The sequence below is a fragment of the Ranitomeya variabilis genome, chromosome 1, assembly GCF_051348905.1.
Source record: "Ranitomeya variabilis isolate aRanVar5 chromosome 1, aRanVar5.hap1, whole genome shotgun sequence".
Classification (NCBI taxonomy): domain Eukaryota; kingdom Metazoa; phylum Chordata; class Amphibia; order Anura; family Dendrobatidae; genus Ranitomeya; species Ranitomeya variabilis.
Window position 1 is genome coordinate 21,637,795 of NC_135232.1, and position 14,406 is coordinate 21,652,200.

General features: G+C 49.1%; 1 protein-coding gene across 2 annotated transcripts in view; it reads right to left on the minus strand.

Moving 5' to 3' along the window:
- The window catches only part of LOC143802731 (uncharacterized), a 19,631-nt gene continuing 5,225 nt past the window's right edge, over positions 1-14,406 (minus strand). Inside the window, exons 1-7 of one of the 2 annotated variants that reach the window (XM_077281350.1) lie at positions 12,419-12,520; positions 6,849-6,927; positions 6,347-6,523; positions 6,140-6,263; positions 5,992-6,059; positions 5,047-5,773; positions 1-1,393 (exon numbers count right to left, since the gene is read on the minus strand). In XM_077281350.1, the coding sequence (XP_077137465.1) occupies positions 153-1,393; positions 5,047-5,773; positions 5,992-6,059; positions 6,140-6,263; positions 6,347-6,523; positions 6,849-6,927; positions 12,419-12,495 (2,493 nt within the window). In that variant the 5' untranslated portion in view covers positions 12,496-12,520 and the 3' untranslated portion in view covers positions 1-152. Of the gene's footprint in view, positions 1,394-5,046; positions 5,774-5,991; positions 6,060-6,139; positions 6,264-6,346; positions 6,524-6,848; positions 6,928-12,418; positions 12,521-14,406 lie in introns of those variants that run through there. The other variant, XM_077281352.1, reaches the window with a different exon arrangement.

Sequence of the window (14,406 nt, forward strand, 5' to 3'; positions counted from 1 at the left end):
GTAAATACATCCGATTTAATTGTTAGTACCACAAAACGTAACACTTGCCCATAAGTAGCGACAACATCTGGAGACCAACATCATGCATTGATGCTGCCTCCCACCTACAAAACCTTTTAAAATGGGTTGTTTTTCCACATACAGTAACAATGTCATAAGTTTTTCTTGAACTGCATCTCAATGAAATGATTAAAAAACGGATTCTCCTCCGTGTGAGTTCTTTGATGCTTAAAAAGATTTTTTCTGTAGATAAAACATTTCCCACATTCTGGACACGAATATTTTTTCTCGGTGTGAGTTCTTTGATGTGCAATAAGGACGGTCTTTTGGTTAAAACACTTTCCACATAGAAAGCATGAAAATGGCTTCTCTCCTGTGTGAATTCTTTGATGTCGAAGAAGAAGTGATTTTCGGGTAAAACATTTGTTACATTCTAAACATGAGAATGGCTTCTCCCCTGTGTGATTCTTTTGATGTTGCAAGAGATTTGATTTGTGGATAAAAGATTTCCCACATTCTAGACAAAAAAACGGTTTTCCTGTGTGAGTTCTTTCATGTGCCGTTTGGAGAGACTTTTGGTTAAAACACTTTCCACATAGAGAACATGAATATGGCTTCTCCCCTGTGTGAATTCTTTGATGTCTGACAAGATCTGATTTCTGGGTAAAACATTTCTCACATTCTGTACATGAGAATGGCTTCTCCCCTGTGTGAGTTTTTTGATGTTGCAAAAGATTTGATTTTTGGCTAAAAGATTTCCCACATTCTAGACATAAAAACGGTTTTCCTGTGTGAGCTCTTTCATGTGCCATTAGAAGGAACTTTTGGTTAAAACACTTTCCACATAGCGAACATGAATATGGCTTCTCCCCTGTGTGAATTCGTCGATGTCTAACAAGATCTGATTTATGGGTAAAACATTTCTCACATTCTGAACATGAATATGGCTTCACCCCTGTGTGAGTTTTTAGATGTGCAGCAAGCTGTGACTTCCTAGTAAAACATTTTGCACATTCTGGACATGAATACGGCCTCTCCCCTGTGTGAGTTCTCAGATGTTCAACAAGAGTTGATTTACTTCTATAACATTTCCCACATTCTAAACATATAACAGGCTTTGCTCCAGTGTGAGTTTTTTGATGGTGACGCAGAGATGAATTTTGAGTAAAACATTTCCCACATTCTGAGCATGAATACGGCTTCTCCCCTGTGTGACTTCTTTCATGTTTAACTCCCATTCTTTTACTTATATTTTGCTCAACATTCTGCTGTAAATCAGGAGATGGGACTTTTTCAGAAAGGGAAGATGACAGATCTTGGATGCAAAGGGCTGAGGGTATATCTGGGATAATAGAAGGCTCGTCATATGTATGCTGTACAATAACACAATCATCTGTCAAAAAATAAAACAGATTTTATCATTTTTAAATATTATAACATTGAAACCAATAAGCTAGATTTTATAACAGTCATTAAAAATCCCCCCCCCCATATTACTGATATTGTCGACCAATGCTTATTAGTAAAAATGCCTCATGAACCCGCATGACTTACATTGAATAGCAGTTTGTACTCAGTATTGCAGCTTTGGCCCACTAACTTACATTCCCATTATTTCTAGACCTTAAAGTCAGTAGATATTAAGCCACCAGACTGTTCTTTTGCAATGTTCCTCTGAAGTGTATGTGCATCCAGATCTGGCTATTTACAAAGGTCGCCATCTGGAGTGCTGCTCATCATAGTTGATTGCTAGACCTGATGCTAATGCACCAAGCTGCGAGCCACACATCATGAGCCCACGAGCATCATGTGGCTCCCAAGCCACAGGTTGGTGATCCCTGGTAAAGAATATGGACAGTCAAGAGATGTCTGGTTGTGCAGTAGCTGTGGTAGTGGCAGCTGCTTCATGTGTCAATGGTGCATAGCAACAGTACTGAACATAATGGACAAGCAACAGATTTTCAGCTTTGCAGGAGCAGTAGCACTAGCACCAGTGCAGTATGAGACACGGTGGACAGGCAAGAGATGTGAAAACGTATAATGGCAGCGGTAGCAGCGGCAGCACAGTATGGAAATAATGGACAGCAGATTTCCAGCTTTGCAGGGACGACAGCAGCAGTAGTGCAGTACAAGACATGATGGACAAGCGAGAGATGTGCAAATGTGTAATAGCAGTGGTGGCAGCAGCACAGAAAGGAAATGTGGACAGAGTAGATTTACAGCTTTGCAGGGACAGAAGTGCACAGTACAGGACAAGATGGACAGGTAAGAGATGTGTAGTGGTAGCAGCAGCACGGTATGGATACTTCTTGGATAACGGTCTGACACCTCTCACACAGCCAAACCAGATCTCCACTTTGCACTGACGAGGGGCAGTACCCCGAAACACAGTGTCTGCAAATTGAGGTTCTGGTTTGGCTATTATCCTAAGTCATGTGACAAGACTCGTTAAAGGGTCAACACTGGCTTGTAGGATTGCTACCTTCCAATAGGTGGCACTAGAGTTCTAGCTCTCTTCCTCTCTGAAGAGACAATTTGCATAATTGGTAATGGACAGACAGCAGATTTCCAGCTTTGTGGGGGAAGCAGCAGCAAAATACAGGACATGATGGACAAGCGAGTGATGTGAAAATGTGCAATAGTGGCGGCAGCAGCACAGAATGGAAATAATGGACAGACAGAGAGTAGTTTTCCAGCTTTGCAGAGGCAGCAGTGCACAGTACAGAACATGACGGACAGGCAAGAGATGTGCAAATGTGTAGTGGTGGCTGCAGCAATACAGTATGGACTACAATGCACAGACAGGAGATGCCCAACTGTGTAGTGACAGTGGAATGGGCAGCAGTAGAGTATGCACTATAATGGACAGGCAAGAGATACCCAGCTGTGTAGTGACAGGAGCAATGGCAGCAGAAGTAGACTTTGGAATAAGACTAGGAGATGTCTGACTTTTTAGGGGTTTGCACTGACAGGCCTTGCGCAGAATATGAATATGAGACATCCTCCAAAAAGGCCAAATACATCCATTAGGTGTATATAAACCATATAGATAGCAGTTGTAGCCTTTCCTTCTCTGTGTTGTTTCTCTTACCCATTAGCTGTATGATAACATGGCAGTGCTTCAGCTTACAAATATGAAAGGAGGCAGGGGGTGTGAAAGAAATGATCTATTGCTGGGGTGAGAGGGAGACGTCCATTGAGGAGGATGCGGAGATACACAAGCGCCGCCTTGTGTCCTGGTGTTATAATCACAGCTGCCGGCACAGGGATGTCCCACTAGTACATGGCCTCATTGTGGTGGTCATCATCACTGCTGCCACACAGAACACCGATCCAGGGGGCCGCGACATGTAATGTCCCTGGTCATAAATTCTCCTCCATGTGACAATGGTGAAGAGCACCTTGCCGCACAACGACAATTCAAATAAGTGGTCAATGTTCTCCGTCACGTGAAACTACAAGGCGTGGACAGTATCCGGCATTCAGGGCTTTCTACACACTAGACTTTGCCAAAAGGCAGTGGAATCCACCATGTCGTACAGCGGCAACGTTACCACCAACAACATGACCATGTGAAACACACAATCGGATGATTGTATTCAGGAGAAGAGGACTGAATATGGAAAGGAGAAGAGGACTGAACATGGAAAGGTGAAGAGGACTGAACATGGAAAGGAGAAGAGGACCGAACATGGAAAGGAGAAGAGGACCAAACATGGAAAGGAGAAGAGGACCGAACATGGAAAGGAGAAGAGGACCGAACATGGAAAAGAGATGAGGACCGAACATGGAAAGGAGAAGAGGACCGAACATGGAAAGGAGAAGAGGACTGAACATGGAAAGGAGAAGAGGACTGAACATGGAAAGGAGAAGAGGACTGAACATGGAAAGGAGAAGAGGACCAAACATGGAAAGGAGAAGAGGACTGAACATGGAAAGGAGAAGAGGACTGAACATGGAAAGGAGAAGAGGACTGAACATGGAAAGGAGAAGAGGACTGAACATGGAAAGGAGAAGAGGACCGAACATGGAAAGGAGAAGAGGACCGAACATGGAAAAGAGATGAGGACCGAACATGGAAAGGAGAAGAGAACTGAACATGGAAAGGAGAAAAGAACTGAACATGTAAAGGAGAAGAGGACTGAACATGGAAAGGAGAAGAGGACTGAACATGAAAAGGACAAAAGGACTGAACATGGAAAGGAGAAGAGGACTGAAAATGTAAAGGAGAAGAGGACTGAACATGTGAAGAAGAGGACTGAACATGGGAAGGAGAAGAGGACTGAACATGGAAAGGAGAAGAGGACTGAACATGGGAAGGAGAAGAGGACTGAACATGGAAAGGAGAAGAGGACTGAACATGGAAAGGAGAAGAGAACTGAACATGGAAAGGAGAAGAGGACCGAACATGGAAAGGAGAAGAGGACCGAACATGGAAAGGAGATGAGGACTGAACATGGAAAGGAGAAGAGGACTGAACATGGAAAGGAGAAGAGGACTGAACATGGAAAGGAGAAGAGGACCGAACATGGAAAGGAGAAGAGGACTGAACATGGAAAGGAGAAGAGGACTGAACATGGAAAGGAGAAGAGGACTGAACATGGAAAGGAGAAAAGAACTGAACATGTGAAGAAGAGGACTGAACATGGAAAGGAGAAGAGGACTGAACATGAAAAGGACAAAAGGACTGAACATGGAAAGAAGAGGACTGAAAATGTAAAGGAGAAGAGGACTGAACATGTGAAGAAGAGGACTGAACGTGGAAAGAAGAGGACTGAACATGTCTAACATGTCTGTCTAACATACAGTATATGAGCAAAGAGGAGCCATCAACTCAACACTACCAAACTGGCGTCAGATGGTGCACGAGAGAAACATCAGGCAAATGGGGCAGCATCTTTTTTTTTTTTTACACCCAAATACATGTATATTGCTAAAAAAAGGAAAGCTCTAAAAGTGTCAGTACCCCTTATGACGTAAAGTAGTAGAATTTGTCAATGAGAGGAATATGTGACTTTTCTGCTTTATTCTGCGGACACCACTCACCTTGGCGGTGATCTGTAGGGGTCTCTTCTTTGCACCGCTGATCGCCCCTCACATTAGGGGTCTCCTCTTTACACCGCTGATCGCCCCTCACATTAGGGGTCTCCTCTTTACACCGCTGATCACCTCTCATGTTAGGGGTCTCCTCTTTACACTGCTGATCTCCCCTCACGTTAGGGGTCTCCTCTTTACACCACTGATCTCCCCTCACGTTAGGGGTCTCCTCTTCACACCGCTGATCTCCCCTCACATTAGGGGTCTCCTCTTTACACCGCTGATCGCCTCTCACATTAGGGGTCTCCTCTTTACACCGCTGATCGCGCCTCACATTAGGGGTCTCCTCTTTACACCGCTGATCGCCCCTCACATTAGGGGTCTCCTCTTTACACCACTGATCTCCCCTCACGTTAGGGGTCTCCTCTTCACACCGCTGATCTCCCCTCACATTAGGGGTCTCCTCTTTACACCGCTGATCGCCTCTCACATTAGGGGTCTCCTCTTTACACCGCTGATCGCGCCTCACATTAGGGGTCTCCTCTTTACACCGCTGATCGCCCCTCACATTAGGGGTCTCCTCTTCACACCGCTGATCGCCCCTCACATTAGAGGTCTCCTCTTTACACCGCTGATCACCCCTCACATTAGGGGTCTCCTTTTTACACCGCTGATCGCCCCTCACATTTCTCTCTGGACCATTACTATTGTTCAGATCTTTATCTGGATCCAAAACCTGCAAAACAAATATTGTAAAAGTCCCCGATGATGGGAGAAGTCCCCGGGAATAATGGTGAGAAGATCCGGACATGTGATGTCTGTGGTCAGCTGTGATCCAGCCGTCTCCACCGCTCTCATCACACAAGTATAAAACATATAATACTGGAGGAGAAAACAAGACTGAACACAAGGACGTCACAGCCGTCTACACATCATAGGGAGATCTCCACCTACCTGATGATCCTGTGGAGGAGGAGGAGGAGCGGGACATCTCTCTGGGGTTGTCCTCTTACTGGAGAGAACTGAGGAGACACAGACAGGACTGACATCATTATTACATACAGAGAATTATAGGCTGTGTGCATTTAGTCCTGTCTATTACCTGGTGATGTGCGGGGCCGGTGCTCCTCCATCATCACCTCCTGGTACCGATCCTTGTGTCCTTCTAGATACTCCCACTCCTCCATGGAGAAATAGACGGTGACATCCTGACACCTTATAGGAACCTGACACACACAATGACACCATCATCACCCAGAATCCTCCAGTGCTGTCCTGTATAATTACCCAGCATTCCCAGCAGTGTCACCTCTCCAGTCAGCAGCTCAATCATCTTGTTGGTCAGTTCTAGGATCTTCTGGTCATTGATGTCCTCATGTATCCGGGGGTGAGGTGGAGGCCCTGTGATTGGGCTCAGGGTTCCTCCCCGTCCTTCAGACACAGGGGCCTGACAGCGATCACTGGAGGTCTTCACTACTGTGTAATCCTAAGTGTGGAGACATTAATAATATCACTACAGACATCTCCAGAGTCCATCACCTCTCTGGTCATATTGTCTGTTATTCCCATAGATAATGAGGTCATGTGATGACATCAGAGCCTCTCACCTCTCCGGTCATATCCCCTGTTATTCCCATAGATAATGAGGTCATGTGATGACATCAGAGCCTCTCACCTCTCCGGTCATATCCCCTGTTATTCCCATAGATAATGAGGTCATGTGATGACATCAGAGCCTCTCACCTCTCCGGTCATATCTCCTGTTATTCCCATAGATAATGAGGTCATGTGATGACATCAGAGCCTCTCACCTGTCCGGTAAGATGGAAGATTATCTCCAGGGCGAGATTTAATATTTTCTCCTCCATCTTATCTCTGTCCCTATTCATCCTTAAAAGAAAGAGATGAAACAATTACACAGGATGTAAATAAATATGTACTAGAGATAATGAGGAAATATTTGATTAAATAATGTTAGTGTAGATGATGTCTCTTTTGACTTGAGCAGCTTCTTCAATCGATCCTCCATCCTGGCACTGAAGATCACACATTATACAGATACACTGGGTACGGAAAGTATATTTTTTTCTCATTAATGTACACTCTGCACCTCATCTTGACTAAAAAAAACAGAAATGTAGAATGTTTGGCAAATTTATTAAAAACGAAAACTTGAACTATCCCATGGTCATAATTATTCAGCCCCTTTGCTCAGTATTGGGTAGAAGCACCTTTTGAGCTAGTACAGCCATGAGTCTTCTTGGGAATGATGGAACAAGTTTTTCACCCCTGGATTTGGGGATCCTCGGCCATTCTTCCTTGCAGATCCTCTCCAGTTCCGTCAGGTTGGATGGTGAACGTTGGTGGACGCCATTTTCAGGTCTCTCCAGAGATGCTCCATTGGGTTTAGGTCAGGGCTCTGGCTGGGCCAGTCAAGAATGGTCACAGAGTTGTTCTGAAGCCGCTCCTTTGATATTTTAGCTGTGTGCTTTGGGTCACTTGTTGGAAGGTGAACCTTCTGTCAAGTCTAAGGTCCAGAGCACTCTGGAAGAGGTTTTCATCCAGGATATCTTTGTACTTGGCCGCATTCAATGACAACCAGTCGTCCTGTCCCTGCAGCTGAAAAACACCCCCATAGCATGATGCTGCCACCACCATGTTTCACTGTTGGGATTGTATTGGGCAGGTCATGAGCAGTGCCTGGTTTTCTCCACACATACCGCTTAGAATTATCACCAAAAAGTTCTATCTTCGTCTCATCAGACCAGAGAATCTTATTTCTCATAGTCTGGGGGTCCTTCATGTGTTTAGCAAACTCTATGTGGGCTTTCATATGTCTTGCACTGAGGAGAGGCTTCCCTCGGGCCACTCTGCCATAAAGACCTGACTGGTGGAGGGCTGCAGTGATAGTTGACTTTGTGGAACTTTCTCCCATCTCCCTACTGCATCTCTGGAGCTCAACCACAGTGATCTTGGGGTTCTTTTCCTCTCTCACCAAGGCTCTTCTCCCACGATTGCTCAGTTTGGCTGGACGGCCAGGTCTAGGAAGACTTCTGGTGGACCCAAACTTCTTCCATTTAAGGATTATGGAGGCCACTGTGCTCTTAGGAACCTTGAGTACTGCAGACATTCTGTTGTAACCTTGGCCAGATCTGTCTCTTGCCACAGTTCTGTCTCTGAGCTCCTTGGCCAGTTCCTTTGACCTCATGATTCTCATTTGGTCTGACATGCACTGTGAGCTGTGAGGTCTTATATAGACAGGTGTGCGCCTTTCCAAATCAAGTCCTATCAGTCTAATTACACACAGCTGGACTCCAATGAAGGAGTAGAACCATCTCAGGCCAGTCTCACAAGCCCAGATTTTTCCGGTACGTGAAGAAACGGTCCCGGAGCTATCCGTGTGTGCACATAGGCCATCCGTGTTTCATCCGTGTGATGTCCGTGTGTCCGTTTTTCTCGTTCGTGTGCTGTCAGTGTGGTGTCCGTGTGCTGTCAGTGTGGTGTCCGTGTGCTGTCAGTGTGCTGTCAGTGTGCTGTCTGTGTCCGTTTTTTTAAACTTTTTTTCCATTTTAACCCTATGAATTCAAAAACATCAGTCAGAATGGGGTGCAGAGTGTACATTAATGAGAAAAAAAATGAACTTTTTTGAATTTACCAAATGGCTGCAATGAAACAAAGAGTGAAAAATTTAAAGGGGTCTGAATACTTTCTGTACACACTGTATACCCACCTGGTGCCGTCCATTGTGCTAATCAATCGTCAAGGTGGTTACGCTGATATGTACGGCACATACATAATATGGTAGAAAAATGACAATTGTCAGTCAAGATCAACCGAGGGATGAGAAAATATAAAAAGAAGAGGCACACGCACGATCCGCCCCAGAAGAGCTCATCTTTCCCTTCTGTTCCCAATTATTGATCCACTGGACCAAACAATCAGCAAAGAACTTTACACATTTATTTGTAATGTTCTTCTAATTAAAAAAAACGTCTAAGCCTTTCTGAAACCATTGACATTTCCCAGTATGACCGCCTCCTTGGGTAGACTATTCCAGATTAGTGGATCTCATGGTAACGAATCCTCGTTTCCTCTGTAGATTGAACTTTTTTTCTCCAGATTGAGGGAGCGCCCCCTAATCCTTTAAGCGGCTTCGCGTGAAAAAAGCTTGCGATCATATTTTAATTTATTCATTTATGTACTTGTATAAGTTCACCATGTCCTCCCTTTTTTCTCGTCTCAAGGATAAATAAATGTAATGCTCTTAAAGGGGTTGTTCACTACAAGACTACCCCTTCTTGACCTACATGTTTGGCCCCAATAAAATTAAAAAGCTTACACTCCCCTCCTGTGCTGGCGCAGGAACGGCGCCAGCACGGGAGAGGAGGGGGCCGAACATTTAGACCAAGAAGGGGTTGTCCTAGTAGTGGACAACCCTTTTAATCTGTCCTCATAACTAAGATCCTCCATGTCCCTTATCACTTCTTTCTTAGGTCCAGGGCGTCCTCCTTTCTGTAAACTGGGACCCACAACTGAACTGCACATTCCAGATGAGGTCACAATAATGCTTTGTAATGTGGAAGTATCACATCACTGTCCCGCAGGTTCATACCTCCTTTATTACATGACAGTATCCTATCCTCTGACTTCTCCACCCTCCATGTCGTCCCCTCGCTCCTCTGACTTCTCCACCCTCCATGTGGTCCCCTCGCTCCTCTGACTTCACCCTCCATGTCGTCCCCTCGCTCCTCTGACTTCTCCACCCTCCATGTGGTCCCCTCGCTCCTCTGACTTCTCCACCCTCCATGTCGTCCCCTCGCTCCTCTGACTTCTCCACCCTCCATGTCGTCCCCTCGCTCCTCTGACTTCTCCACCCTCCATGTCGTCCCCTCGCTCCTCTGACTTCTCCACCCTCCATGTCGTCCCCTCGCTCCTCTGACTTTTCCACCCTCCATGTCGTCCCCTCGCTCCTCTGACTTCTCCACCGTCCATGTCGTCCCCTCGCTCCTCTGACTTCTCCACCCTCCATGTCGTCCCCTCGCTCCTCTGACTTTTCCACCCTCCATGTCGTCCCCTCGCTCGTCTGACTTCTCCACCGTCCATGTCGTCCCCTCGCTCCTCTGACTTCTCCACCCTCCATGTCGTCCCCTCGCTCCTCTGACTTCTCCACCCTCCATGTCGTCCCCTCGCTCCTCTGACTTCTCCACCCTCCATGTGGTCCCCTCGCTCCTCTGACTTCACCCTCCATGTCGTCCCCTCGCTCCTCTGACTTCTCCACCCTCCATGTGGTCCCCTCGCTCCTCTGACTTCTCCATCCTCCATGTGGTCCCCTCGCTCCTCTGACTTCTCCACCCTCCATGTCGTCCCCTCGCTCCTCTGACTTCTCCACCCTCCATTTCGTCCCCTCGCTCCTCTGACTTTTCCACCCTCCATGTCGTCCCCTCGTTCCTCTGACTTCTCCACCCTCCATGTCGTCCCCTCGCTCCTCTGACTTCTCCACCCTCCATGTCATCCCCTCGCTCCTCTGACTTCTCCACCCTCCATGTCGTCCCCTCACTCCTCTGACTTCACCCTCCATGTCGTCCCCTCGCTCCTCTAACTTCTCCACCCTCCATGTGGTCCCCTCGCTCCTCTGACTTCTCCACCCTCCATGTCGTCCCCTCGCTCCTCTGACTTCTCCACCCTCCATGTCGTCCCCTCCCTCCTCTGACTTCTCCACCCTCCATGTCGTACCCTCGCTCCTCTGACTTCTCCACCCTTCCTGTCGTCCCCTCGCTCCTCTGACTTCTCCACCCTCCATGTCGTCCCCTCGCTCCTCTGACTTCTCCACCCTCCATGTCGTCCCCTCGCTCCTCTGACTTCTCCACCCTCCATGTCGTCCCCTCGCTCCTCTGACTTCTCCACCCTCCATGTCGTCCCCTCGCTCCTCTGACTTCTCCACCCTCCATGTGGTCCCCTCGCTCCTCTGACTTCTCCACCCTCCATGTCCTCCCCTCGCTCCTCTGACTTCTCCACCCTCCATGTCGTCCCCTCGCTCCTCTGACTTCTCCACCCTCCATGTCGTCCCCTCGCTCCTCTGACTTCTCCACCCTCCATGTCCTTCCCTCGCTCCTCTAACTTCTCCACCCTCCATGTCGTCCCCTCGCTCCTCTGACTTCTCCACCCTCCATGTGGTCCCCTCGCTTCTCTGACTTCTCCACCCTCCATGTCGTCCCCTCGCTCCTCTGACTTCTCCACCCTCCATGTGGTCCCTTCGCTCCTCTGACTTCTCCACCCTCCATGTCGTCCCCTCGCTCCTCTGACTTCTCCACCCTCCATGTCGTCCCCTCGCTCCTCTGACTTCTCCACCCTCCATGTTGTCTCCTCGCTCCTCTGACTTCTCCACCCTCCATGTCGTCCCCTCGCTCCTCTGACTTCTCCACCCTCCATGTCGTCCCCTCGCTCCTCTGACTTCTCCACACTCCATGTCGTCCCCTCGCTCCTCTGACTTCTCAACCCTCCATGTCGTCCCCTCGCTCCTCCGACTTCTCCACCCTCCATGTCCTCCCCTCGCTCCTCTGACTTCTCCACCCTCCATGTCGTCCCCTCGCTCCTCTGACTTCTCCACCCTCCATGTGGTCCCCTCGCTCCTCTGACTTCTCCACCCTCCATGTCGTCCCCTCGCTCCTCTGACTTCTCCACCCTCCATGTCGTCCCCTCGCTCCTGACTTCTCCACCGTCCATGTGGTCCCCTCGCTCCTCTGACTTCTCCACCCTCCATGTCGTCCCCTCGCTCCTCTGACTTCTCCACCCTCCATGTCGTCCCCTAGCTCCTCTGACTTCTCCACCCTCCATGTTGTCCCCTCGCTCCTCTGACTTCTCCACCCTCCATGTTGTCCCCTCGCTCCTCTGACTTCTCCACCCTCCATGTCGTCCCCTCGCTCCTCTGACTTCTCCACCCTCCATGTCGTCCCCTCGCTCCTGACTTCTCCACCGTCCATGTGGTCCCCTCGCTCCTCTGACTTCTCCACCCTCCATGTCGTCCCCTCGCTCCTCTGACTTCTCCACCCTCCATGTCGTCCCCTAGCTCCTCTGACTTCTCCACCCTCCATGTTGTCCCCTCGCTCCTCTGACTTCTCCACCCTCCATGTTGTCCCCTCGCTCCTCTGACTTCTCCACCCTCCATGTCGTCCCCTCGCTCCTCTGACTTCTCCACCCTCCATGTGGTCCCCTCGCTCCTCTGACTTCTCCACCCTCCATGTTGTCCCCTCGCTCCTCTGACTTCTCCACCCTCCATGTCGTCCCCTCGCTCTTCTGACTTCTCCACCCTCCATGTTGTCCCCTCACTCCTCTGACTTCTCCACCCTCCATGTGGTCCCCTCGCTCAGGGAGCAGCGCTCACCTGGGAATCTGCTCCAGATGTGAGTACGAGCGGCCACCAGAGGTGGTGATGTGCAGTACAGGACCGCTGCAGCCCATCACTGATCATGGGGGTGAAACCTACATGTACAGCACAGGACTGCTGCAGCCAATCACTGATCATGGGGGTGATACCTAGATGTACGGAACAGGACTGCTGCAGCCGATCACTGATCATGGGGGTGATACCTAGATGTACGGAACAGGACTGCTGCAGCCGATCACTGATCATGGGGGTGACACCTAGATGTACGGAACAGGACTGCTGCAGCCGATCACTGATCATGGGGGTGATACCTAGATGTACGGAACAGGACTGCTGCAGCCGATCACTGATCATGGGGGTGATACCTAGATGTACGGAACAGGACTGCTGCAGCCGATCACTGATCATGGGGGTGATACCTACATGTACAGCACAGGACTGCTGCAGCCAATCACTGATCATGGGGGTGATATCTACATGTACGGCACAGGACCGCTGCAGCTGATCACTGATCATGGGGGTGATACCTACATTTACAGCACAGGACTGCTGCAGCCGATCTCTGATCATGGGGACAATACCTACATGTACAGCACAGGACTGCTGCAGCCGATCACTGATCATGGGGACAATACCTACATGTATGGCACGGGAACGCTGCAGGACTGCAGCTGATCACTGATCATAGGGGTGATACCTACATATACAGCACAGGAACGCTGCAGCCAATCACTGATCATGGGTGTGATACCTACATGTACGGCAGAGGACTGCTGCAGCCGATCACTGATCATGGAGTTGATACCTAGATGTACGGAACAGGACTGCTGCAGCCGATCACTGTTCATGGGGGTGATACCTAGATGTACGGAACAGGACTGCTGCAGCCGATCACTGATCATGGGGGTGATACCTAGATGTACGGAACAGGACTGCTGCAGCCGATCACTGTTCATGGGGGTGATACCTAGATGTACGGAACAGGACTGCTGCAGCCGATCACTGATCATGGGGGTGATACCTAGATGTACGGAACAGGACTGCTGCAGCCGATCACTGATCATGGGGGTGATACCTAGATGTACGGCACAGGACTGCTGCAGCCGATCACTCATCATGGGGGTGATACCTAGATGTACGGAACAGGACTGCTGCAGCCGATCACTGATCATGGGGGTGATACCTAGATGTACGGAACAGGACTGCTGCAGCCGATCACTGATCATGGAGGTGATACCTAGATGTACGGAACAGGACTGCTACAGCCGATCACTGATCATGGGGGTGATACCTAGATGTACGGAACAGGACTGCTGCAGCCGATCACTGATCATGGGGGTGATACCTAGATGTACGGAACAGGACTGCTGCAGCCGATCACTGATCATGGGGGTGATACCTAGATGTACGGAACAGGACTGCTGCAGCCGATCACTGATCATGGGGGTAATACCTAGATGTACAAAACAGGACTGCTGCAGCCGATCACTGATCATGGAGGTGATACCTAGATGTACGGAACAGGACTGCTGCAGCCGATCACTGATCATGGGGGTGATACCTAGATGTACGGAACAGGACTGCTGCAGCCGATCACTGATCATGGGGGTGATACCTAGATGTACGGAACAGGACTGCTGCAGCCGATCACTGATCATGGAGGTGATACCTAGATGTACGGAACAGGACTGCTGCAGCCGATCACTCATCATGGGGGTGATACCTAGATGTACGGAACAGGACTGCTGCAGCCGATCACTGATCATGGGGGTGATAGCTAGATGTACGGAACAGGACTGCTGCAGCCGATCACTGATCATGGGGGTGATACCTAGATGTACGGAACAGGACTGCTGCAGCCGATCACTGATCATGGGGGTGATACCTAGATGTACGAAACAGGACTGCTGCAGCCGATCACTGATCATGGAGGTGATACCTAGATGTACGAAACAGGACTGCTGCAGCCGATCACTGATCATGGG